This window comes from Hemicordylus capensis, chromosome 2, assembly GCF_027244095.1.
Source record: "Hemicordylus capensis ecotype Gifberg chromosome 2, rHemCap1.1.pri, whole genome shotgun sequence".
In the NCBI taxonomy this organism is placed as follows: Eukaryota; Metazoa; Chordata; class Lepidosauria; order Squamata; family Cordylidae; genus Hemicordylus; species Hemicordylus capensis.
This window is the reverse complement of record NC_069658.1, coordinates 111492686-111520063: the sequence shown is the minus strand read 5'-3', so window position 1 is coordinate 111520063 and position 27378 is coordinate 111492686. Positions and strand designations below refer to the sequence as shown.

General features: G+C 45.9%; 1 protein-coding gene across 15 annotated transcripts in view; it reads right to left on the bottom strand.

The window, feature by feature from the left end:
- Nucleotides 1-27378, bottom strand: part of MLANA (melan-A) — a 50553-nt gene that overhangs the window by 6683 nt on the left and 16492 nt on the right. For 12 of the 15 annotated variants that reach the window (XM_053298550.1, XM_053298547.1, XM_053298553.1 and 9 more), the window contains one exon: nt 1493-1592. In XM_053298550.1, the coding sequence (XP_053154525.1) occupies nt 1493-1566 (74 nt within the window). In that variant the 5' untranslated portion in view covers nt 1567-1592. Of the gene's footprint in view, nt 1-1492; nt 1593-23059; nt 23355-26540; nt 26733-27378 lie in introns of those variants that run through there. The other 3 variants (XM_053298551.1, XM_053298548.1, XM_053298555.1) reach the window with 2 other exon arrangements.

Here is a 27378-nt window from a genome sequence, read left to right as displayed (position 1 = left end):
TTTCTGGCACTGGTTTCCAATCTGTTTGCGATCTCCTTGCTTCTTGGTTGGCTTGTTATCCTAGAAATCAAGTGTTGTCTCCCATGGGCAGGGGGAAGGGAGCCCCAAAGGAGGAAATTTCAAAATGTATTCAAAGGGACTGGGAGGCAGAGAGAGGCCTTATAGTCTCTTGAAGAGGATACATCAGGAGAGGAGGAAGAAATCATGGAAGGTTTGATTTTGTGGTTTTCTTTTCTCAGCACTGAGTATAATGTGCTGTGCAATCGCTGCTATAACTCTGGTTTTGCTGGATCTCAGATTGACAAAGGCAGAACATGAGTGCCTGCCTTCCTTGAGTTGTGGTTTGTTTTGTTTGTGAGATAGTGTTGTGGTGAGAAATGAACAGTGGCAGGTAGGGGTGTGTGTGTGTGTGTGTGTGTGTGTGTGTGTGTGTGTGTGTGTGTGTGTGAGAGATATTTATTGGTGATTGCTGTGATGAACTTCATGTCTGGCCTTGAGACCAGAAAGTCACTCACTGCTCTGGCCTCCTCTGCAATCTGCATTGCAAAGTATACTCCGTCAAAAAATGTGGCTGAAGTTGCTCTAGATCAGGGATTCTCAATGTTGGGTCCCCAGATGTTATTAGACTTCAACTCCCATAATCCCCAACCAAAGGCCACTGGAGCTGGGGATTATGGGATCTGAAGTCCAGTAACATCTGGGGACCCAACGCTGAGAATCCCATTGAAGTTTAAAGTATGTGTGTTAAATTACGTAGAGGAGACCTCCCCCACCCCACGGGGATTCCATTCTGGCCTATTGCTGTGAACAGGAAAACCACGGTGCAGGGGGGACGGGACCTTGAGCCTATGAGGACTTTAGGGTTAAGTTCCTCAGCAAGCTTAAATGTGCTCAAATCCCATTTAAAAAGTGGGGAGGGGAGAAATAAGAGTAGTAAGGTACATTACCTTGTTCTCCAGCAATTCATTTAGATCATGCAAGTCTTGAACTGCTTTGTAAAGGTTACTCACAGCAACCTCTTAGTTTCAGGGACTGGATGTAAATTGCTTTCTGAGCTTTTTGTTGAGAAGCACTGTATAAATATTCTTAATAATATGAATCAATACATCAAAAGCCTAACAATGAATTTGTTTGTTTGTTTATTCATTCAACAACCATTCACAAAGCAATTTACATAGCTTCCAGCAACAGGGATTAGAAGGGATACTAAGCTTCTGAACAGGGACTGACAGTTGCTCTCTCCTTGTCAAATATAAGAGAGCCACCACCACTTTTAAAAAGTACCTCTTTGCCCGATTAGTGGTACTGGGGGCAGGTTTAAGTCAGGCATCCCCTTAAAATTAGTATAATTGAGGGTAGTGAAGTGTCATATATGAAAGTATGGTGTACAATAGAAACAAGCATTTTTGCTGACACTCTCACAACTAAAAGATGCATATTTGAAAATGGAAGTGGAACATTAACTTATCCTTAAATTTGATGCTATGCTTACTCTTCAGCAGAAAAGGCGGTGTATCCCTTTCCTCTTCCAAAGCTGCCATCGAGATAATGCTCTCCTCTGGGCATCTTGTAGTGCAGTTCAACTCACACCTCTAAAATAAACAAAATTGTGGCCATTCAGTACAAGGTGTCCTTGGTATGCGGGACAGACATATGGCCACGTACACTGGCAGCAGAAATGGTTTGTAATAATTAATTAATTAATTAATTAATATAAAGGTCCACCGTGGAGATCCACAAGATTAGATGACAGCTCCCACAGAGGTCTTCTGTGGTGTTGACCTTGAAGAGCAGTAGTTGGTAGAACTGTAAGAATAGATTTACTATGGAGCCATCGTATTTATTTTTTACTGCTAATTAGCAGTTTAAAAAAGAGTCCCAAAGAATAGTCACATTAAATTGATCACTGACTGTTATGTTTGTCTTTTTTCAGTTAGAAAAGGTTTGGGAGTGCTCAAGGAAGGGGATGGGCAGGCAGTTATTTTTTGTTTATCCAGCATGAAGAAGAGCTCTGGAGAATTCATACTGCTTTAGTTGGTCTTATTAAAGGGATTGTCCTGTTTTGAATTTTAAATACTGCATCTGATCTTTTGATTTTGTATGCAGTGCCTCAGCTATGCACTCCATTCTTGTGGAACACTTCTTGCTAGAGAGGGCCAATGTTGTAATGAAGCCTGGCACTCAGGAGTTGATCAGTTTGCAGGGCCAGCCCACCCACTCGGTGAACTAAGCGCCTGCTTGGGGTGCTAAGCGAGCAGGGGTGGCAACGGCCTAGATCACATGAAACTCAGGGTCGAACTGCGCCCTTTGCCTATGCAGGCAGTCAGGCCATGTTGGTGTGCAGGTCAGTGGGGACTCCCTGTCACCCTCTGCCCCCACTCAGCTTTTGCCGTGAGCTATAATGATGTTGCTGTATCACGTGACGCTATCATCTATCTATCTATCTATCATAATTCTCCATGAAAGCAGTGGGTGCAGAGGTGGCAGCAAGGAAGGCCAATGGGTGGATGATGGGACATCCTGGCCTGCTCTCCACCTGCCGCTTTCACGGTGAGCTGTAATGACATAATTATAGCTCGCCATGGAGCCGGCTTGTGGCCTGCCCACCCCTCTGCCCGCTGCCTCCACCACATTCAACCATGGAGTTCACAGTTTTTGGCGGTTGGAGGTGGAAACCAGAAGGGGGTGTGTGATGGGGGCAGTGGTAGAAGGATGTGGGGGCACCTGAGTGGGCTTCATCTGGAGCTTTCCCAGACAGAAGGCTTTCCCACATGTTTTCTGCAATTCTTTATTGCAAGTTTGAAGTTGCCAAAAAAACCCTGACACAAAATGTAGACTTTTTTACCCTGCATATATATCGGGCTATTTATAGAAAACTCGAATTGTTTGTGGAGTGCTCCCTGATAGTTTGCAGGGACTTTGGGGTAATTTTGGCCAATATGTGAACACACACCCTCCACTCCAGAGGAGATGCAAACAAAAAGCTGGGTATGAAAAACTTCCAGGGGCATCCCGAAGCTTGGGCCAGCCCTGTCAGTTTGTGTAGCAAATAAAATATACATTAAAAACAAAAACAAAGCTCAACTTGCTGCCCCAGAATCACTCCTTGGAAGACAGAGTAATTTTCCAGAACATAGAAGCTAGCCATCTCTGATTTAGTAAAAGGAAACGTTGAATGTAAATTTCTTCATTTTCAGGAAATGAAGAAAATCAGAATCCACCTCCCTCCTCCAACTAAATTCTTCCTCCAGGTTGCTGAGTGAAGTATATATGGTGGTCCCCTCCTCATCTCCTCTTCATAACAAGCATGTAAGGTTGTATGGGCTGAGAGACTGTGACTGGCCCAAGGTCACCCTACCATGTAAGCTTTGTTGCTGAGTGAATCCAGGTTTCCTGACTACAATCTCACTATTAAAACCCACACACATATATATCTATAAGGTTACCTGTATATACATAATCTGCATATCTGCTGTCCAAATGTCATGATCCAAATTTTCAATGAACTAAGGAATTAAGGAGAACTTTTCCAAAATTCTGTACCAAAGAATTATGAGAAAGTATGAGTTACATTCATCCTGTTGACACTGCGAAGCCAGCTCTGCTGACTTCATGCATATATGCTGGTTTTGCAATGAAAATCAAGCCCTTTTGAAATGCAGGGATGCCAGTGGGGGGAGTGGAGCTGGAAGTCCTGAAAGGTCAGGTTGTTCTAGCTGCAAAGGTGGCATTCTTCAATTCTGAGAAAAGTTCATAATTATAAAGATAAAGCTTTGGTGATATAAGAAAGTTGACAGCAAAATACTGAAAGTCTACTACAATTCCCTCTGCAAAAGAGAGACTGCAGAAAATATGGTTTGTTACAATGATTAAGAAGGACATGCTTGTTCTGTCAGATTTAATGCCACTCAAATATTTGTGGAAGATTGGAAATTGTTTTTTAGAGGACTGTTTATTTTGAACTTAAAATAAGTTTAAGCAGAATAGGATGAAGATCCCAATATTAGCCATGTTGTAGTTACCTCTGTTTAGATTTTCTGTTAGGATTGGGAGAATTGCTGGGTTAAATTTGGAGACGTGTTGTTTTCCCACTTAAGGGTGTGTGGGGAAAGGCTGTGTTTGTTTTTGTTTCCATTGTGGATGATTTAATTCTATAAATATTTGTAAACATCATGATATGCTTTTTCTGTATTTAAGGGGTTTTAAAGTTAATTTAAAAATGTATGTTTCTAATAGATTTGTTTGGTTGCCATTGGTATGAGCGCCCAAGGAAAAACAACCATCCACATCAAATCACAGCAAATGGTTCAATCTAATTGATATGATTCCATCTCTGAAAGAATACACAAAGACTTTGGCTGACATCCTGACTAAATTTACTCAAGGAAGGCTCTCTGAAATTAAAAGGACAAGTTAGGCATGCCTAATTTCAATGGGGCTTCTTGGAGTAAATTTAATCAGGATGTCAGCCTTTGGCTGTAAACTTGCCCACAATTAAACTGCTTGCATCCCATGAAAAGCAACGGAATTTAAACAGCCTAACATTATGCAGAATCAAAGCCTTTGGTTTTAGCTAAGCAGCAGAACAATCAATTCTACTATGCACCAGAATAATACCCATTACATTCGGAGGAGGGGGGAATACTGATTTAAAGGCACCACAGTTTAAGAAATATTCAAATACATTTTCCAGAAATAGGGAAACCACGGTAAAGCTCCTTTCAAAACTTAATTTTGAAAGTATAATACAAGTGGCAATCCAGAGGAAAAGAAAAAAATATATATATGAGACTTACCTTCCTCACAGACTCAGACTCTGTATGAGTTCTAAAGGCGTAACAAGATTTTTTTCCTAGTTTTTTGAAAATGTTTCCTCCTTAGGACTAGCTCTCATGACAATCACGAGTTTGAATTCCTAGCATTGCGGCTTTTGATCATTCTAATTAGCGTGAAAGACTAAAACCAAAGAGATGGCTTCTGTTCTTTCCGTTTCTACCATTTCCCCTCTAATTGCCCCCTCCCCCCAACTCATAGCTATAAAAACTAGCTGCTGAATTTTCAGTTCTCCTGGAACAAATGTACACATAACAGCATAGGGCATTTCCAACCGATTTATGGTGTAGTGGTTAGAGTGTTAACTAGGACCAGGGGACATCAGAGTTCAAATCCCTGTTTGGCCACTAAATTCTCTGGGCGACTTTGGGCCGGTCACTTCTCTTTCAGCTTGTTGTACAGATAAAAATAACCATGTGCACCGCTCTAGACTCCTCAAAGGAAGAGTAGGATATAAATGTATGAATAAATAAATAGAGCAGATGCTGTTCAAGTATTGTAGGAGATTCCTGCTTCTGGGAGAATGCAGTTTCCATCCCAGACTCCTGTTATCTTTGCAAACATGAGTGCAATGTAATTGTTATGCAACTGCCAGGTTTTTTAAATTAATTTTTTTAATTAAAGCATTAAAAATTAAAACACACTTCTTCCACTTAGCTCAGTATTCTCTACAGCAGAGGCTCTTCAGGGTTTCAGAGATCTTTCCCAGCTCTTCCCGGAGATGCCAAGTCTACCAGATCTACCTGGACGGATTGAATCTAGGATCTTCTGCAGGCAAAGCACCAGAAGGACTCTGAAGGCCAGTTATTTCTGCACCTCATGTAGAAAGCAGTTGTTGAGGCAGTCAGAGAAAAGCACTGCAGTCACCAATTGTCTCTTGTTGGCTCTCCAGAAGATGGGAAGGTGGTTTTTATTCTCCCCTTTCAGGGCATTCAGGGTTCTGTGCTTGGTACAGAAGTGTGGCTTGACCACACAGCCCCGTGCAGCATTGCCACATACTAGCAGAGTGAGGCAGTCCTTGGCTGCCTTGAAACCCTGAGCAGCTATTTCTTTTTTGCTGACGAAGAAGCAGGATAGCATCTGCTTCCAGGACTAGCCTGTCTCCTCAGCACTGAAGACATGCTCTGGCCTATATCCTCCAGACTCAATCAGCTGCTGGAACTCTTCTGGAAATCTTTGTGCTACTTCATGGTCCACCAATGTTACTTCTCGTTTCCAGCTTAACATTGTGGAGGCTGTATGGGTGTGCTAATCACAGTGCTTGCAGGAAAGGTTATAGAATTGTATACTACAAGGTGTCTGAGCCAAAACTATCCAACTGTGAGAGGCATTCTTCAAAACTCTTCAAAGGAGTATTGAAAAGGCACCACTTGCCAAGAGAGGTTGCAACTGTTGACCTCATCAGAATGTATATATTTAAAGCAAAAGAGGTGGGGGGAGATTCTCTGAAACCCTGGCATTTCTGCATGAAATGGGGGTTATAACATGCCCTAAGAAGGCTTTACTATTAACTCTAAGAAAGGTCTACCATGCTTCAAAGTTTCATCCCATTCTAACTTACAATATCTTTATAGACCTTTTAGTGTTTTCCCATTATTTCCTATGGGCCATTATATCCTATGGGACAATGCATCAACCTGATAACGATGCATCAAACAATTTGATCTAGACTGGTACAATTATCAGATAAATGATTCAGTAAACATTTAGTGTGGAAAGTTGCAAAAAATAAAAAATCCCAAGAACAACCCCCCCATAATAACAACTATTATTATTATCAATAACAACAACAATAAAAATATAATTCTATGACATTTTTAAAAAGTAAGGGATGTGTGAACTGGCTTTGATAAAAAGACTCGCTTAACAGAAGGATTTTTAAAATTATTATTTATTTTAACAATAAAATAAAAATAATCACTAGCTCAGATCACATCCGATAATTTCATCCATGCACAGCCCTATTATGTTTGTATCCCACTTTTCAGCCAGTATCAGCTCCCAAAGCGAATTACCATTTTAAGACCACAGAAAGGTAAAATATATCATACTATGTAGTATGGCAGTATTTTTTGGTTCTTGACTATTGATGACTTAGTGTCCAACTAGGTGTGATGTTAAATATATCACTGTCTAGTTGGGGGTTTATTTTCAAATAGCAGTTGTGCACAGGTCTGATCCATACTGGGAATGCGGCACAAGGGAGGGTTGTTTAATCATTTGGCACTGCACCATTTTCCTGCTGAATGCCCACCCTGCATAGCTGTTATGGGCTCTCAGAGGTGTCATTTGTGGCCATAGTGAAGGGATGGGAAGCCTATTTCAGAATAAACAGCATTTCATTGATACTGAGTAACGGATGACAATCCACTACCATGTTGGAGCTCACATCTCTTAAATCTACACACATTCTAAGTGTACCATTTTATTTCCTCACAAGAACAATGGGAGAGACCCATTCTGATGAATCAACAGGCTCTATGATGTCAGCATGCTCTAGTCTTACGCTCCTCTCTAAGTGGTTGGCACAATGCTATGGGTACATTCCTCACTTTGTGTTGTACAGGGTTGCATTTGCCTTCGTCTGAATTTAATGTTTGAAATGTATGGCAGTGCCAGGAGTATCAGCAAAAACGTCCAAGAAATCAGCAGTCATATCAGCATATGCATGCTCCACCATCTCTAATATGGGTTCTGTGCTATTTGGGTCTAACACTATCCATACATCTTTCTGATGCTTCCAGTCCAATACTGAGACTCCTTTTTGAGACATTTTCCCTGCTACAATATGCCCTTTGTAGTCTAGGACAGCAGTGAAGTCTCCATTTATGTCAATAGGGGAACCTCCATATCCCCATAGGCAGATGTCTGAAGGGTGTAGGTGCCGATCTGATGTAGTAAGGAGTTTCTTGAAAAGTAGATGGGAAATGTTAGTGTAGAGAGCATCAAAATTAGCAATCACCCACACGCCATGGCCATTAAGTTTAACTTGACAATGTGGAGATGCTGGCTCTGACTTTGTCACACTTAAAACAATGTCAAGAAGTGGTATATCTGCCTCATCCTCCTTATCATATAGTGTATCAGTAATAGTGTATCACTATTATAGTGTATCAGTAATGGAGTTGACTGCAGACTTGCAAATCTTAGCAAAGTCCCCCTTATTAGCACCTGTTGCAAGTGACCTTCCATGCAGAACAATGAGCAAAATTGGCTTTGTGGGCGGAGTCTCCACATTGGTACTAGCAGTGGTAGCTTCTCCTTTCCTGTGCTGCCACTTTGTATTGAGTTTGGAAGGATTTAGGCCGAACAGCCTGGATTTCAGGAAGTTGGTTTTGGGGTACCAAAGAGAGTGATTTGGCACAGTGAAGAGCATTTTCCACCCTCCTAGCCATCTCTGTAACTTTATCCAAGGTAAGTGCCCCTTCTGGTAGTAGTTTGTCATGCAGTTTTGGAGAAGTTTGTTTTCATAACAATCTGATCCCTGATCATTTCATCAGTAAAGGTGGTGATTTCACAGGTTACACTTGTGGCAGTGCTGTGACATACTGATCGATAGATTCCCCAAGCAGTTGAGATCTAGAATAGAACGTAACGTTCAGGAATCACATTCAAAATAGGGTTGAAATGATCATCTAAGGCTTGAAGAGCAGCTTCTTAAGCACTGGCATCCCCTTCTGAGTAGGCAGGAAAGGGCAAATGATCATGTATTCTTTGGCCTTCAGGCCCCAGACAGTGAAGCAATATAGCCTTCTGCTTTGCTGGAATAAAACGAAGGGTCTGTACAGTGAGGAGGCAATTGTAGACATACAACCTCCATTGTTTCAAGGGAAGAGCAGGTTCTCTTGGGGTGGTTAAAAAAAAAAGGGTGGTGGTGGGATCTGAGCCATGCTGCAGTGGGCATCCAGTGAACAACAGAGTCCAGGGTTGATAGGGAAAAAGTACCTTCAGGGTTTGTACAGGTCAGGAAACTGAAGCAACAATCATCAGCAGCAATAGTAGAAAGCAGTTCAGGAATGTAAGCCTAGTAATGCAATGAAATGAAGTTGCAGGAACATTTTTTGCAGACTCACATGCTTAGCTTGTTCAAAATCCCGTCGGCAAATGTTTTAGAGCTACTTCCCTCACAAGCACAAAGTAATCTTATGTTGATTTAACCGAGTTTATTCAGAAACAATTCCAATTTCCCCTTCTCCTTTTTCTCCCTTTTCCTTCCTGACTCCACCCACCACACTCTCTACAGGATCCAACAAAACATAAAAGATTACTGGATAGAATCTAAAAGACACTCTTCTGTAGAATTTAAATTTTTGATTTCCCCCCATTTTTTTAAAGGTAATAAAATCTGGTATCAAAAGGAAGTTGTGGGCCTGGGCCTCAGATCTTTTAAGTGCCTAGCAACATCCCTGTTGCTTACATATAACTTGCTTAATAATGGAGTTCTTTATCCGTGCTAGCAGTCGTGAAATAACACATGTGATGATAAAGCCAATACATTTGTGTTTTGCCATCAGCTGATTTAACATTCAGATGATTTCACATTCCAGTTGTCAACAGTCCATTATTCTTATTAGCAATACGGATAGAAAAAGAGTTCTGAATGTATTTAAAAATATTGTCAGAATACCCTATTACAGAAAAAATAACAACTGAACAGCTTATAAGGACAAGCATGGACTTGATCCTGATCTTGGTTATGCTGAGACACAAACAATTTCCATTGACTTTCTTGTACAGGTTCAAGATTTGTTCCAAATTTAACATTTGAGCAACTAGGCGTTCCCTCCGTTTACTGATTAAGGTCTGGTTTGGTTTTGTTTTTAATCAGATGTTTCAGCTGCTGACATCTGACAGCCTGGAGTAAGCCTATCCAATTCAAACTATTTGTTGCCATCTGCCAGCTTCTAGCATATTTGAGTATCTAGCTAATCTAGACTTTTTCTAGGTGCAGAGTAACGTGTGGGTACACATGAGCATGAGAGTGTGCAACTAGAAGTAATATGATTGAAAATCAGCATCATAGAACCATAAAACTAAAGCACTGGAAGAGTTTTATAGCCCATCTAGTCCAGCCCCACTGCTCAGTGCAAGAAATCCTCAGCTAGAGCATCCCCAACAGATGGCAGTCAAACCTTTGCTTGGACACCACTGAAGAAAAGTCCACCACTCTCCGAAGTATTTGGATCCATTGTCAAATTGCGCTTAACATTATTTTTCTCCTAATTTTTTTCCTCCACATTTCTCCTAATGTTCATTCAAAATCTACCCTCATTCCTCATTTAAGAGCCCATTAGATCTAGTCCTGCCCTCTGAGGCAGAACAGAAAAAGTCTTTTTCTGCTTCTGTGTGACAGCCTATATAAATATCAGTAGTAGTAGTAGTAGTAGTAGTAGTAGTAGCAGCCCTTCAGATATTTGAAGAGCACTATCATGTCCCTTCAGTCTTCTCCAGGCTAAACAGACCCAGTTCCTTCAAACCTTCCCATAAGGTTTGTTTTCCAGACCCTTGATAATCTTTGTTGCCCTCCTCTGAACCCATCTCAATTTCTCAACATCCTTTTTGAAGTGTGGCATCCAGAACTGGATTCAGCATTCCAGGGGGGCAGGGGCAGGGAACACCATGTGCCCCATCCCCTCACTTGTGGCCCCAAGAGCCTGCCAGAACTTACTGACAAGAGCCACAAGTGAAGGGATGGTATGCCTCCTCTTTCTTGCCATCCACCCCCAAAGAGCAGGGAGCTAATGGGGGCAATCCTCCTCCTTTCAAGCCTTGCCTTACGTTCCTGCTGTTTCCCATCGCTCATGGTTCTTGCTGGGAACTCTTGGCAGGAGACGCGACTGAAAGGATGGGCTACATGGTGCCCCACCGCTCACCCCCAAACTGTAGGGAGTGTAACGGGGGTTGCAGCAGAGAAATGAGGAAGGAGGCAGCATGGCAAGGCAGCAGAGGGCACAAAAAGGCTAGCACTGGCTCCCACAAACCAGTGGCAGCTCCCGGGAGTGCGGTGGCTCGTGGTCACAGCACATGTATGAACAGCCGTGGCTATGCCCCTGCCTAACACAGTTTAGTCATTGGCTCTTCTGGTATCTTTAAAATGCTCTCTGGTTTTAGCATCTGTCGTTCAAAATATCTGGGAAAGCTGTGGATTTGCATGTAAAAGTTATCTGCAGGATATTTGTTAGAAGTTTGATCAGCACACAGAAAGGTGATGCTGATCACACCTCTATGGGTACCATTCTAATTCATCCAGGATTTGAGCTTGGTATTCTTAACTTGGACAAAGAGAATTTGCTGATTAAAAGTAAGTTTAAATCATTATTTATTATGTATATGTTGTTGTTTCTTTCAGCTACAACCTAAGGACAGAAAGAAATGCTTAAATCAATCTCATTGAGCTGCATAGCTAAGCAATGTATCCTAGCCAATACACAGTTAATTGCACCATGGTACAGTGAAATCTGAAGGCTACTTAATGGCGCAGCAGGGAAGTAACTTGTCTAGGGAGCAAGAGGTTGCTGGTTCAAATCCCCACTGGTATGTTTCCCAGACTATGGGAAACACCTATATCGGGCAGCAGCGATATAGGAAGATGCTGAAAGGCATCATCTCATAATGCACGAGAGATGGCAATGGTAAACCCCTCCTGTATTCTACCAAAGAAAACCATGGCACATCTGTGGTCACCAGGAGTTGACACCGACTCAATGGTACAACTTTATCTTTCCAATGAAATTTACCTCCAGTCACACAAGTGCCAAGGTGCTGTCTTGGACAATAAGTCTAACCATAGTTACATGTAGTTAAGTCCAGAAATAAAACTTGATCTATCTAGGAAAACGGCTATCTCAAAAATAAACTTTCTGATCCAAACTCTTCACAAAAAGACCTTTTATTGAGCAAAGAAAAACTAAACATTGGTAAACATAAAAACATAAGATGTTTTGGCCTAACACACCATCCTCAGCTAAGTAAAACAGATGAGAACCTTGGTTCCCCAGCTGTTAAATTCCTTAGACATGATAACACACAGTTCCCTGACTGGCAGAGAGATAATGCACAAGAGTGGGGGAGAGAGGTGGGAACACTAGATTCTTCTCAGAGGCTAATAAACTTCATGGCATCGGCCAGCGCCTCCCGACAGGTGCGGATTAATTGAGAGGCCGAGGAGCCATCTGCTTACAGCAGCAAAATTTGAGAAGCGGCAGTAGCTGCAGGGAGTGGGGGCGAGGGGAAAGTTTCCCCTTTTACTTTGATTTGAAAAAAAGCCACAATGGCAGCAGTAACTGTAGGGAGGGGGGCGACTGGGTGAGGGGAAAGTTGTCTCTAAAGATTGCTGGTGGCCTCTGCGGGAGACCCCAGAGAGCAATCTGGCTGCCGCATTTTGAACTAACTGAAGTTTCTGAACTATGTAGAGGCAGCCCTACGTAGAGTGCATTGCAATAATCCAAACTGGAGGTTAGATTGCTGGTGGCGGGATGGGGCAAAATGGCTGGCTGTAGCTGCAGGGAGGGTGAGGGCGCAAGTTGGGGAGAGTCACAGCGCCCCATTTTAAAATCTCTAAGCCCACTGTATGGGCAGCAGCGGCAAGCTGCCTCCTACTAGGGGACTGAACAGCTGGGCCCTGTTATTTGCAGCCCATTTCCGGCTTTCCTTGCATGTGCAAAGAAAGCTGGAAGACTTCTTGAGATTAGAACTAGTATTCAAAGGTATACTGCCTCTGATCCTGGAGGTTCCACATTACATAATGACTACTAGTAATTGATGGACCTATGAATTTGATTAATTTTCTTTTAAAACTATCTGTGTGCGCGCGCATGTGTTTTGGACCAACTTATTGGCCAGGTCATTTTAATGTTCTTTGTCAGGAAGGTTCTGTCCACTTGGCTGAGTCTGCATGAGAATTGCTTTTATTTTTGCATACTTCCATTTTATTATATATTTTTGGATTGTTTTGTGGTACTGCTAAGTAACTAGTATAATGCAAAATGCACCAAGATTCTTAATTGTGTTTGAATTTTGATAGTTACTTAACATTACAACAATTGTGTTAGATGATATACTTCATATGGCTGAAGGCTGAAGCTGCCTTCTGCTGAGTCAGATCGCTGGCCCATTAGCTCAGGATGGCCTACAAGAACCGGTAGCAGTTCTTCAGGGGGTTCCAGGCAGGGGTCTTTCCCAGCTCTAGCTGCCTGGAGATGTCAAGATTTTGGATTATGTTGTTGTTGTTGTTGTTTATTTTTTCGATGTTGTGTCTGTGCTTTAAAAAAAAACAACAGAGCGGGGCGATGGTTTCTACTTTCTTAAAACTAGAATTTAGAAATGTTTGTGCTCTTTAGCCAGGCGGGAATGCACTTGAATCTAAAAAGGTAGAAACACTAAAAGGTGTGCACTGGCGATGTCCATCTCCTAGCAATAACAAAAAGCTATTAGCCAACCCGCACAGAGCATCTGTGTGCTCTTTGGGGCCAGCTGTTCCCCCCTCCCTACTGCCGCACCCTCCCTCCCGCCCCACTCTCCCTCCCCCTCCCTCCCTTCTGTCCCACACTCCTGCCCCTCTTCCCCTCCCCCTGCCCCACTCTCTTGCCCCCTCCCCTCCCTCCCTTCCTCCCTCCCCACTCTCTCTTGCCCACCCTCCCCTCCCACCCCTCTCTCTCACGCTCCTGCCCCAGTCTCTCCTGCCCTCCCTCCCCCTGCTCCTCTCTCCTGCCCTTCCCCTCTCCCCCTGCCCCACTCTCTCTTGCCCTCCCCTCCACCTCCCCCCTGCCCACTCTCTCTTGCCTTCCCCTCTGCCCCACTCTCTTGCCCTCCCCTCCCCCTTGCCCCACTCTCCCTCCCTCCCCCTCCCCCTGCCACTCTCTCTTGCCTTCCCCCTCCCCCACCCCATGCTCTCTTGCCCTCCCCCCTGCCCCAAGTGCTTTTGCCCTCCCCCTGCTCTTTTTCCCTCCCATCTGCCCCTGCTCTCTTGCCTTCCCCCTCCCCCACACTCTCTTGCCCTCCCCCCTGCTCTCTTGCCCTTCCCTCCTCCCAGGGGCATAGCTAGAGGAGAGGGGGCCCGTGTTCATCCCTTTCTCTGGCCCCCCGAGTGAGGGAGATAATGATGAATATAGGGAGGGATGGAGCTGGAGGGCCCTCAGGACCTGGGGTCCCGTCTTCTTTGAACCCTTTTGCTCAATTATAGCTATGCCCTTGCCTCCTCCCCATTTTACTCTCCTTATTAGGTACTGGGTGGCCAAAAAGGGTCCCGCCGCCACCGCTCCTTCTCCCAGGCGGTGAACAGGGAAGTCCCGCTGCCCGGTTCCCTCCCACCCCAGCATCCCACGGGCGCCTGGCCTTGGCAGCCTCCTGGCCGAGAGCCACCTCCACAGCCTGGACCACCACTGGGCTGAGTGCCACCTTTGTGGCTGGGCCCGCCGCGCCAAGTGCCGTCTCCGCGGCCCACCGGGCCCACTGCCGCTGCTTGCCGGCCTCTGCAGCCAGCCTCTTCAGGGCCGGCTACCTCTCCCCCCACCCCCACCTTCTGCTCCAGTCTCCAGGCGGGGACGGGCCCAGGCTGCCAGGCTGAGTGCCACCTCTGTGGCTGGGCCGGACCCGCCGTCCAATTCTCCTGGGTGCGCCAGCCAATCAGGCACCTCCGCCACCCAGCCAATCAGGCTGGGTGCTGGGACGCACATTCGAAGGCACACCCAGGAGAAATAAATATATAGATTGAATTCCAGATGCCCAACAAACCAGCAGCATTAGAGCTTTACCACCACAAAATAAAAAAGAAAAAAACATCTGCGTGACGGGTTATGGAAGAGGCACAAGAAATAAATACAGAAATATTGGGGTGAATGGGCATGAGTCACGTTCTGTGGGCCTGGGGCCCAGGTCTTCTTAAGTAGCCAGCAGTGCCCTTGGTAATGGGTTAGAGGTCAGGCCAAGGTGGAAGGCAGGCCTAGAGTCAGCCGGGGCTTGGTTTTTGCTTCCAGGAGCCCAAAGCCTTGAGCCAGCACTGGGCAGTGAGGCAGAATTTAGATGTGAGCTTAGAGGGAAGAGTCAGCAAAGAGGCAAGGCTGAAACTGAGAAGGAATGAATGGAAAAGAGGACTCTGGCCAAGTGAATTACAAGGAAGGAACAGTGAAGAAACGAGAGGAAGTCATGGGAATACCCTACAAAATAACTTCCACTGAGAGGCATGGTCGCTTTGGGGGTGTCGAAGCCTGCTTCAGAGGTACAAAATACTTGCTCTACAAATTAACTGTTTAAAAAGGACTCTGTTTCATGGATGAGCCTATAGCCAGCAGTGGGAAAGATTACCAGAAGAAGAAAAAATGTGCATAGTTTTGAGGAGGAAAGTAGCCACCTGTTAAGTAAAATAATTGAAGATAACAAGTCAATTATATTGTCAGAAATAGTTATATTAATTTTTGAACGTGAAAAATAAGCTCTAAAGCTGGTTTAATTCTTCTCATGATCTCCTGATTGAGTTATTTAATGCCTATCACCTATTCAGTTAGTCTGGCAAATGGAAGAAACATTTAAATGAAAGGACAACAGGACTGATAGAGCCTTAGCAAGACCTTATCACATTCTGAAAACTTTATCCAGTTTAAATTTGGGTCACACATATCCTGTTTTAGTGATATTCTCTATTCAGTGATAGGACATTCTAATTCTATGTGTTTGTTTCACTTTTTGTTTCGTTTTGTTCTCCCTGTTCCTTATTGCTTTTTATAGTTGATTGTGAGGCTTGAGGCAAGGTTTCTCTCCTCATGCCTTTTGCATAGTTATTAATAAATGTTAATATTGCTTATTTTCTCTAGAGGGAGCTCCAGTAACATCTGTATACTACTCTTTCCTTCAAGATGTGGAGGAAAGAGCAAGTTGGATTTCTTGGGTTTAATCATGGTTCACTCCAGCCTTGCAAATAATTCAGGTTTTGGTCTACCATCTAGTCAGAGATTTATTTATGGTAGATTTATTCCTCACCTTTCAATCCAAGATCCTTTATTTTACAAATTAATCTCTGCCAAATGGTTTCAACAGATCTGAAGGGCCGAATTGCATGAGGCATGAGTTCCATGTCGCATTCCCAATATCTTTTTCAAAAATCAGGTGGAAGAGCCCCAGTTTTGGATCAGGACAAAGGCTTGTGGGGTGTGTGTGTGTCTAACTCTTTACTTCTGACCAGCTCTTCCAAAGCTGTTAGCCATAAGGGAAAAACCTTTGGGGATCCAAGACAACAATTATATATCTTCCTTTCTTGAGATTCTGACAACAAAAGTGCATCAAGATCAGAAGGTGTGGATTGTACACAACAAAGAAATGCGCATGTTGCATAAGTAATTGATTCTGCAGAAATTCCTATAAAAAGAATACTTCATCTACTTTGGGGGGGGGGAATAAGTATAAATTAAGTAATTAAAATTAAATTAATTTAAAATTAAATTTAAAAATTAAGTAAAAAATCTAACAATAAACATCAGAAAAACTTGCAGTACTTTCCCCTTCAATTAAAATTGGACACGAATATCCTGTGTCCTATTATTTTACAGAAGAGTCAATTGACTCTCACCCAATATATCACTTACAATTAGGGATGTGCACAAATGTTTTGGTGGAGTGGGGAGCATGCGCAGCAGCCATATGCGTGGTCAGCATAGTGTTGCTGACCAAGCACATGGTCTCTGTGCATGTGTGGTGGCCATGTGCATTCTGCTGCCGCATGTGCAGACTTCTGAGTGGCGCAGCGCCACACCCAGAAAAGCGGAGGGGCAGCAAAGGACCTGCTTTACTCATGCTTACAGGTACTGGTCCCTACCCCACCAGAACGATTTGGCAGGCCACACTGAACAGATTCAGCACATCCCTACTGGATGTGCCAAATAAATGTGTACACATCTCTACTTAAAATTAATCTCCATCAGTCAGTCTTTATTGTTACAGTCACTGACCAGAACCAGAAATCAGCAAATAAAAATTTAAAATTAGTTAAGATACAATGTATCAATAACAATAAAATAGATATTATAAATTAAATTAAAACAATAAAATTCCCTTATTAATCATCCACCGACGAGTATTAATGGCAGCAGCACAGTATCTAGCAACTCTAGATGTAACAGCAGACTCTGCGTCGGAGAGCATCAAAGAGCAATAATATTGATCCTGTCGACCTGGAAATTTACATAATAGAGGTGTGATAAAAAGTTCACGAATATCCTTATAAAATAAGCAAAATAGTAAAACGTGTTCAGTGGTTTCAACCTGGTCCAGCCCACAAGGGCAAAGCCTGTCTGAGAATGGAACTCCTTTATAGCGACCTTCAAGTACTGCTGAAGGTAAACTGTGACAGCGAGCTAAAGTAAAAGCTTTTCTATACCTCGGGATTTCTAGCCGAATGAAATAACTCATTGCAGAAACTATATATCTACGCTCCTCTGCAATATATAAGTTAGACACCTTACTGAGATCATTTTGCCGCTCAGAATCAATAAAACTCGCTGTCTAATCAGCGATTTCGCATGGTCATAACCCACAGTGGACAAGATTGTAGCAGAGAGGCCGAGTGTAGCTATTTTAGCCTCAATATTCTGAGACCATCTAGATCGATGGTCATCTTGTAAAATCAACGGGGCTAGGCCAACTGGCTCGTAAATTAATCTAAGCCAATAGCATAATATGGTAATCCAAACATTTGCTTCAACCTTAATCAGGCCTGCCTCCAGACGGATGATAGTATTGGAAACAGTAGGGGTGTGTCCGAACCGGTCTGGAGGCCATTCTAATGGCCTCCGAACTCCCGGAGCGATTCGGACTGGGCCGGTCCGGGTCCGGGTGGGGGGGTCTCACTTTAAGGGCGGGAGGGCTTGCTTACCCCTCCCGCCTCTTTGCCCCCGTCAGAGGCCGTAATCTATGGTAAAATTGGGGCGCTGGAAACCAGCCGCCCCAGCCGCTGCCGCTTCCGCCGCCCCCCCCGTGAGCAGATTAGAGAAGGAAAGGCTACTGCCGCCCTGCCGCCCCGCCACCCCCCCACGAGTGCTCACCAAGTTTAAAGAAATTAGAGAGGAGCTCGCGAACAGAGCTCCTCTCTTATCGAAGCCTCCGGCCCAGCTGGGGCTTTGGGCGCGCGTGCACGCGCGCTAGAGCTCTTTATCCGCTAGAGCTTTTGCCGGAGGCCCGGTCTACCCGCCGGGAAGAAGCCGGGTAGACCGGGCCTCCGGCGATCGGAGGCCCGGTCTACCCGCCGGGCCTCCGATCGCCGGAGGCCCGGTCTACCCGGCTTCTTCCCGGCGGGTAGACCGGGCCTCCGGCAAAAGCTCTAGCGGATAAAGAGCTCTAGCGCGCGTGCGCGCGTGCCCAAAGCCCCAGTTGGGCCGGAGGCTTCGATAAGAGAGGAGCTCTGTTCGCGAGCTCCTCTCTAATTTCTTTAAACTTGGTGAGCACTCGTGGGGGGGTGGCGGGGCGGGAGGGCGGGAGGGCGGCAGTAGCCTTTCCTTCTCTAATCTGCTCACGGGGGGGGGGGCGGCGGAAGCAGCGGCGGCTGGGGCGGCTGGTTTCCAGCGCCCCAATTTTACCATAGATTACGGCCACTGGCGGGGGCAAAGAGGCGGCAGGGGTAAACAAGCCCTCCCCGCCCTAAAATGCAGGCCCCCCTTCGGTGCTGGTCCGGACTGCTCCGGACCATGCACATCCCTAGGAAACAGATCTTGGAACACAAAGTGCAGTTCTCAAAAATTTTGATTGCACACGTTCTAGGGTCTCCATATTTGGAAAAAGGCCCAGCTGTGCACCATAAAGCAGTTGGGCCAATGGCTTGGCTTTAAACAATTTGAGAGCCACCGGTAAGTAAGAGCCACCCTTTAATCGCAAATATTGTAAAATAGCAAGCGAGCTTTTCTGAGCTTCAGAGGCTACGTAGTTCCCATGAGCTTTTCTGGCACCCCCAGCATGGAAAACTATTCCCAAATATTTTAAAAAATTCACTTGCTCAATTGGGTGTCCCTCGATCCTCCAAGCACGGATCTTAGGCCTCCTGGCAAAGGCCATTATTTTAGTTTTCTGAAGACTGACTTCCAATCCTTCCTTTTTACAGTATAGGTTTAATGCTCTCAGCATTTTCCTAAGACCTATGGGTGTCCTCGAAAGGAGAACCGCATCGTCTGCATATAGTAATATTGATATATGCCTCCCTGCGATCTTAGGAGGGTGGAAGTCTAAATGACTAAGTTGATCAACCATCGAATTTATATAATAGTTAAACAGGAATGGGGCAAGTATACAACCCTGCTTAACACCTTTCTGGGTTGGTATAGCTCTTGTTAGATGTCCTTGAGAGATCTAACCTTAAGAGATGTATCCGAATATAGTGCTTGAAGCAGATACAACAAACGGCGATTAATAGAGGAAGTCCCCAGCTTCTTCCAAAGCTTTACCTGTGAGATCGAATCAAAAGCTGCCTTAAGATCAATAAATGCAGCATATAAAGAGGTTGTCCTAGGTGAGGAATACTTCTCAATAAGATGTTGCAATACTAAACAATGATCAATAACAGAGCGACCCTCCCTAAAACCCGCCTGTTCTTCAGCAATGAGGTTTTCTTGGTCCAGCCAATCCCTTAGTTTGTTACATAAATGCCTTGCATAAAGCTTACCAATAATATTGAGTAAGCTAATAGGTCTATAATTGGCTGGATTATTTTGCGTACCCTTTTTAAAAATAGGGACGATAATCGCAGCCTTCCATGCTTTAGGGATTTGGCCAGTCCTATCTATATAGGTAAAAAGTGAAGCCAAAATTGGTGCCCACCAATCTGGATTGTTTTTAATTAACTCCGGGGGGATAGAATCTTCTCCTGGAGCCTTGCCAGATCTTAATTGTGCAATTAGGCAATGAATTTCAGATATTGACACCGGGGACCACAGAGGAGTGGTTTTAATCTCATAAGAAGGATTTCCAGAGTGAGCATTAGGGTCTCTATATAGATCATGGAAGTATTTCTCCCACATTTCAGAATGAATATGACAACCTAAGGGGTTAAGACTATAGCTAGGGGAATATTTAATTAGGCGCCAAAATAATGATGTATCTTTAGTTCTTACCGCCTGAATAAGCCTCTTCCAGTTCTCCTTCAAGGCCTCTTTTTTTTTACGGGCCAGTAGGGACTTATACTGCCTTTTTTGCTGGAGCAAATTCTGTGCATCCTGCAAACTAGAACTTCTTTTGTACGCTTGATATCTAGTATTAAGGGCTTTTTTGGCACCAATACATTCTCTATCGAACCAAGATTGAAAGCTCATTTGATGATGTAATGAGGGCTTACGGATGTTAGCAAGTAGGAGCTGTTGACATTTCAAAATTAAGGAATTATAGGATATTAAAGGTGTATATGGTGGATCATCATTAAGAATAGATGCACGCATATCTTGCATACAGCCAGAAATTAGCAAGTCTTTAAACGCTTGATCCAGTTGGGCTGACCATCTTATTCGACATAATAAACCCTCCGCTTCCAGCGGAAGGGGGTACAGAGTCTGTAGGTGAGGTTGATGGAAGGGAGACTTCAGAGAAAGTGAAATTGGAAGATGGTCACTATTAAACCTAGGGATAACCTCTAGACACTCCACATAAGGAAGAAGATTTCTTGAGGTAATAAAATAATCAATCAGACTCATCTTGGAGCCAGCAAGATAAGTAAACTCAGCGGGATGGTCCTTGGGGAATGAGCCAATTTTCCTAATACAGTGGTCCCTCGACCTACGAACTACTCGACATCCGATGTTTTCGAGTTACGAGCGACAAAATAGGGATGGGCACGGTCCGGAGCAGTCCGGACCGGCACCAAAGGGGGGGCCTTACTTTTAGGGCGGGGAGGGCTTACTTACCCCTCCCGCCTCTTTGCCCTCTCCAGCGCCTGTATTTAATAGACTAACGGCCCTTTCAAGGGGTTAACGCACTCTGCACACCAACAGAGGGAGCACAAGGCTTCCAGGGCAGTCAGATACAGGTATTAGCCCACACGAAGCCCATCCAGAGGGGCTATTCTCATGAGCAGCGAAAATCAGGCTAGGAGAGCCTAGCCCGATTTTCGCTGCTCATGTAAACCACCGGGCTCGCAGGCGAGCCCAGTGGCTTACAAGCAGCTAGCCCGCTTTTGTAGCCCTCCCCCAAGCCCGGGTTTGCGTACTTCCTGATCGTAAGTAGCTGCGGAAAGGCTCCACACCACGGCTACTCATGAGGAGACCCCTGCAGGGGAGGCGAAAATCCACCTCCCGGCTCTGGGGGTCTCACCAGCATGCCCTGCACACTCACGCATCGGCCCCCACTCCGTCACGGAGCTGGCAATCGTGTGGGTGGCCAATCCAGCTGCCCAGGGCTCCCTCCCTGATCGTGAGCGGGGAGAGCAGGCTTAGCCCGCTCTCCCCGCTCAGCTCACCAAACCGGGTCTCACCTATCATGAGACCCAGCTCAGGGAATGGCCAGATCCATTAGTTCTGTTCCAGGTTTCAGTGATTGGGTCCAGGTCTAGGGAGGCCCAAGCTAGTCTTATGCAGATTTCCCCACAAAAACTTCACACCAGCTGGTCTTGTGGTAGCAAGCATGACTTGTCCCCTTAGCTAAGCAGGGTCTGCCCTGGTCACATCTGAATGGGAGACTTGATGTGTGAGCACTGCAAGATATTCCCCTCAGGGGATGAAGCCGCTCTGGGAAGAGCAGAAGGTTTCAAGTTCCCTCCCTGGCTTCTCCAAGCTAGGGCTGAGAGAGATTCCTGCCTGCAACCTTGGAGAAGCCGCTGCCAGTCTGTGAAGACAATACTGAGCTATGGTCTGACTCAGTATATGGCAGTTTCCTATGTTCCTACCCCAGGAGAGTGCTTTCAACCTGGGATCAGGAGTCAGAGTCCAGTGATTCAGCTTAAGAGTGAAAGGGTTTGAGAGCAAGAGTGGATCTCTGGCTGGGCAAGTCTTCAGAGAAGAACTAGCTCACTGCTTGTGTGGCACACCCACTCTGTCACTGCTGTGAGCAAAGGCAGAGGAGGCTCCATGCGAAGTCAGAGGTGCCTCAGAGCAGCTGCGCCTTGTGGCCAAGCCCAGGGGGAAACACTTATACCATTTAAGTACATTCTTACATTAATTTCTTACACCCACCATGCAGGTTTTATACCCAGTGGAGTGAAACAGCCTCAGGCTCATTCCCACATATAAAACTACCAGTGTGAACTGAGGCTATGTACATGTACACCCAAGTAGTCCCTGCTTATTTACTCTATTTGACTGAAAAGGGAGCAGTTGGACCATATGAGCAGGGCCTCCTCCATAGGTATTTGAGCACCTTTGCTTTGATTCCCCATGAAGGTTTTTTCTGTAGATGGAAAATGAGCTGGATGCTCACTCCTGTTATTCTACAGATTTGAAAAACTGCATGCTAGGCTGTTACTACACTTGCTCAGATCTTTATATCCTACACATGTGCATGGCTATGCTTTGAGGCTAAAATGGAAGAATCTCTCAAAACCAAATGTACAAGTATAAGTAACAAATAGATTGCAGTCCATACAGTAGAGTAAGACATATTTGAGTAATCAGAGAAACAGACAGGCTCAAAGGTAGGGATGTGCACGGAACCGTGATGGAGGTGCCGCTTTAAGAGTGGGGGGGGAGGGTGCACTTACCCCTCCCGCTGCTTTTCTCCCACCAGCGTCCTTTGTTTAGAAAGCTAATCGGGGCGGCAGCATACCTCCTTGCCATCTCGTTGCCCCTGTTGGCCGGATATGGCCAGAAGTCCCCGACGTGGATGAGGTACGCTGCCGCCCCGATTAGCTTTCTAAACAAAGGAGGTTGGCGGGGGGAAAGCGGCGGGAGGGGTAAGTGCCTCCTCCCACGCTCTTAAAGCGGCACTCCTGCTGGAACCAGTGGAGCCGCTGGTTCTTTGAACCCGTTCGGAGGCCCATAAAGGGCCATAAAGGGCCTCCGAACCGGTTCTGTGCACATCCCTACTCAGAGGCAACAACTTTTGAAAATTAAGCAAAAAAGTTCATTTTTTCAAAGCAGAAGCACGGTGTGATAGTATTTAGCAACTCTATGGGGATTGAGGGTAACACAGGGAGTGAAGATGGATGCCGGGGTGGGGGAGGAGTGGAAGGCAGAGACGTGGATAATTTAGTGGTTGGTAGGTGATTCAGGGTGGGTGAAGACTGTGGGCCGGGGTAGGGGGGGCGGAGAGTAAAGATCAGCTTTTATACCTGTCCTCTTGTCTGCTGTTTTGAAAGCAAAGCCAAGAGAGTGGATTTCATTGGAGAGATCTAAAGTCCTGGCTGCAGAGATGCTGCCAAACAGGGGCAGCCCTTCCATGAGGCAAGGTGAGGCATCACCTCAGGCAGTAGATAACTGGGGTGCCGGTGAGGGAGCAAGATGCCCTCTTTAATCCTCAACCTGTCTTTTCATGTGCTAACAATCAACATAAGTTATTCGCACAGGCAGCACTGAGGACAGCTTACAATATTATATCGACTGGCTGGTGGAAGGGTGGCCCTCTTTGGAGGCAGGAAGCTGAGGTGATTCCTAACCTTCCCCACTTAAAAAAAAAGGGAGGAAAGAAGGAGGCGGGTGTGTGCAGGGGGCCAGCATTCGTCACTCTGCCTCAGGTCAGGTGCACAGTGGTCCTGGGCCGCCGCTGCTGCCAATTGATAGGCAAGAAGAGACAGCAGGGTGCCAGCCTGGCATCAATTTCAAGGGGTTAACGCACTCTGCACACCAACAGAGGGAGCACAAGGCTTCCAGGGCAGTCAGATACAGGTATTAGCCCACACGAAGCCCATCCAGAGGGGCTATTCTCATGAGCAGCGAAAATCAGGCTAGGAGAGCCTAGCCCGATTTTCGCTGCTCATGTAAACCACCGGGCTCGCAGGCGAGCCCAGTGGCTTACAAGCAGCTAGCCCGCTTTTGTAGCCCTCCCCCAAGCCCGGGTTTGCGTGCTTCCTGATCCTAAGTAGCGGCTCCACACCACGGCTACTCACGAGGAGACCCCTGCAGGGGAGGCGAAAAGCCACTTCCCGGCTCCGGGGGTCTCACCAGCATGCCCTGCACACTCACGCATCGCCCCCCGCTCCGTCACGGAGCCGACAATCGTGTGGGCGGCCAATCCAGCTGCCCAGGGCTCCCTCCCTGATCGTGAGCGGGGAGAGCAGGCTTAGCCCGCTCTCCCCGCTCAGCTCACCAAACCGGGTCTCACCTATCATGAGACCCAGCTCAGGGAATGGCCAGATCCATTAGTTCTGTTCCAGGTTTCAGTGATTGGGTCCAGGTCTAGGGAGGCCCAAGCTAGTCTTATGCAGATTTCCCCACAAAAACTCCACACCAGCTGGTCTTGTGGTAGCAAGCATGACTTGTCCCCTTAGCTAAGCAGGGTCTGCCCTGGTCGCATCTGAATGGGAGACTTGATGTGTGAGCACTGCAAGATATTCCCCTCAGGGGATGAAGCCGCTCTGGGAAGAGCAGAAGGTTTCAAGTTCCCTCCCTGGCTTCTCCAAGCTGGGGCTGAGAGAGATTCCTGCCTGCAACCTTGGAGAAGCCGCTGCCAGTCTGTGAAGACAATACTGAGCTATGGTCTGACTCAGTATATGGCAGTTTCCTATGTTCCTACCCCAGGAGAGTGCTTTCAACCTGGGATCAGGAGTCAGAGTCCAGTGATTCAGCTTAAGAGTGAAAGGGTTTGAGAGCAAGAGTGGATCTCTGGCTGGGCAAGTCTTCAGAGAAGAACCAGCTCACTGCTTGTGTGGCACACCCACTCTGTCACTGCTGTGAGCAAAGGCAGAGGAGGCTCCATGCGAAGTCAGAGGTGCCTCAGAGCAGGTGCGCCTGACTCCCACTGGGAATACTGGGAGCTGGGTGGGACTGCTCGGATGTACCGCATCATTCGCCAAGAGCCTCCCCCTGCCTGTTCTAGCAGTGGCAATGGAGTGGTAAGCACCACGCAAATAGCCTGCACCCGGCTTGGGTGTGTGGCTCACTGTAGAGTCTGTATGCCATTGTACATTAACATGTGAATAGGGCTAAAGGCAAAGGATTAAGTCATTGCTGGCTCTCACACCAAGATGGAAACACCTAGTTTCAGATGAGATAGAAATGTATATTATAGTTTGTTCTAATAGGACTGTTAATTACTGCCAACTGGATTTCAGGATGCACCTTTCCTGGAATCCATTTAAAACTCAACATGTCTTTTCATGTGCTAACAATCAACACAAGTTATTCCCACAGCCAGCACTGACAACAGCTTTCACTATTATATAGGTTGGTTGGTGGAAGGGTGGCCCTCGTTGGAGGAGGCATGAAGCTGAGGTGATATCTATCCCCCCCCACACACACACCATTTGTTTTACCTTATCTAATAGATATACCAAAGCTTTTAAGATAGCTGAAGCACAGTGCTGGTTTTTTAAGTTGCATTCAGTCCTTTTCCTATCAATGTGACTAATATGCATTTTTTCCTCCGGAATGATTTATGTCAAAAGCTTTCCAAAAACCTAAAGGAAAGACATTATTGATCATACTTAAAAGAAATAAATTGCGGGGGGGGGGGAGTCGATATAGCAATAATAATTCTTTGCTTTCTTTCAGTGATTTTTAGCCAAGAAACTGTGGTTTGGGTTCCCCCCTCTTTTGAAAGTTTGATGAATGGAGTTTGCTTTTATGCAGGGCCATCCTTAGGCAGGTGCAAGACTTGGAGCAATGGTGGGGGTGGGGGTGCAATGCCTAGGTGAGAATTGCCACCAGTGATTTATTTATTTTACATTTTATATCCCACTCTTCTTCCAAGGAGCCCAGAGCAGTGTACTTAAGTTCCTTCTCACAACAACCCTGTGAAGTAGGCTAGGCTGAGAGAGAAGCGTCTGGCCTAGTATCATGGCTCAATGGGGATTTGAACTCGGGTCTCCCCAGTCCAAGTCCAGGACTCTAACCACTACGCCATGCTGGCTCTCTTTGACGCAGCGATGTAAGCCCTGGCGGCAGTGGTGGTCGGTGCTGGGGGGGGGGCAAATGGCCACAGCTGCAACTCTCTCTCTCTTTCTGCATTTTTGGCCCACCACAGCTGTTATAGCCACGGCACAGCAACAAGACAGAAAGAGAGAGACAGGCAGCCACGGCAGGTCAGGGAGAGAGGGAGAGATACAGCAGCAGCTGCTTGCCCCTGCCAGCCCACCCCACCCTCCACCCCACTTGCCATGCCCTCCGCCCCCAGCAGCCCCGGCCGCCACTCTCCTCATCTTCCTCCTTACCCTGAACTGCAGGCCACTTGCGACCACCATACCACCCTCTGCCCCACCAGCCCCCCTAGCAGTGGCCGCAACCCTATCCTCCTCCCACATAGGGCTCGGGCAATTGGTGCGGTGCTTGGACATTGCTGCACTGCTTGTATGTACAGGTTTAACAAGGATTTGCACAGAGTAAGGGATTCCTCTGAGCAGGGGAGGCCCTTCCAGGAGGTGAGGCAATTGCTTCAGGAAGCAGATTACTGGGGTGCCAGCAAGGTGGCAAAAGGCCCTTCTACCCCCTGCTTTTAAAAAATGCAAGAATGAAGGATGCACACAAGGAGGGTGGCATTTGGCACCCTGCCAAAGGGGCACAGAGGCCTTGAGTTGCCACTGCTTCTGAGGTCCCACCCAAAGTCAAGGAGTCAAGCACTAAAGAAAAAGTTATGTAACAAAAACCAAGAGTTTCTACCTTCAGCATGTATCTCAAGTGCAGAGACCCATTAAATGGTTTGTAATGCTAGTTGTCAGCATGTAGAACCAATGAGTTGGCTGGAAGTTGGGGGTCATCCTGCAGAATGATCATATGTGGTCCAAGGGAGATGGGGAGATGCATCCTCTGCTCTCCTGAAAGAGCAGCCTGACAGTCGACTATCGCAAGTTCCTGAAATAAGATACAAACTGGGGATTTAAACCAGTTTTTCCTGACAGAATGTATGCCAGGAGAATTGTAACTGGGTTCTGGGTATAAAAGGGACTACACTGGTGTTAATTTGTATTTGGCATGGCCTTTGTTCTTGCTTCTGCACCCATAGGGTCAGTTCAGCCTCTTTTTAAACTGATATGCCGCTCCCATATATCAGTTTTCTTAGTCAGAGTGACTATGGCAAGGAAACATGAGACGGTGGAGAGGGAGGAGACACATGCAAATCTTTCTTGCCGGATTAGGTGGAAGGGATTAAGGTTCTAGAAGAATTCTGCAGCATGGATTTCACAAGGATCCAAAGGATATTGAAATGGCAAACTTTCACTTACAATATATCTATATATACATGCATGGTATAACAAGAGGCTTGATATAATACATTTACATTATACAGAGAGGAAGTTGAGTCTGCTAATAAAACAGTGACTTGCCCAGGGCCATCTAAAGTATCTGATGGGAACTGAGTGCACCTCTGCAAACAGGGCATAGAGGTAACTTTTAAAATGGTGGCACTCCTATATTTAATCTATGATATAAAACTATAGATCTAAATAATCCAGGGGTGTCGCTATAATTGAGTGAATGGGTTCAAAGCACCCGGGCC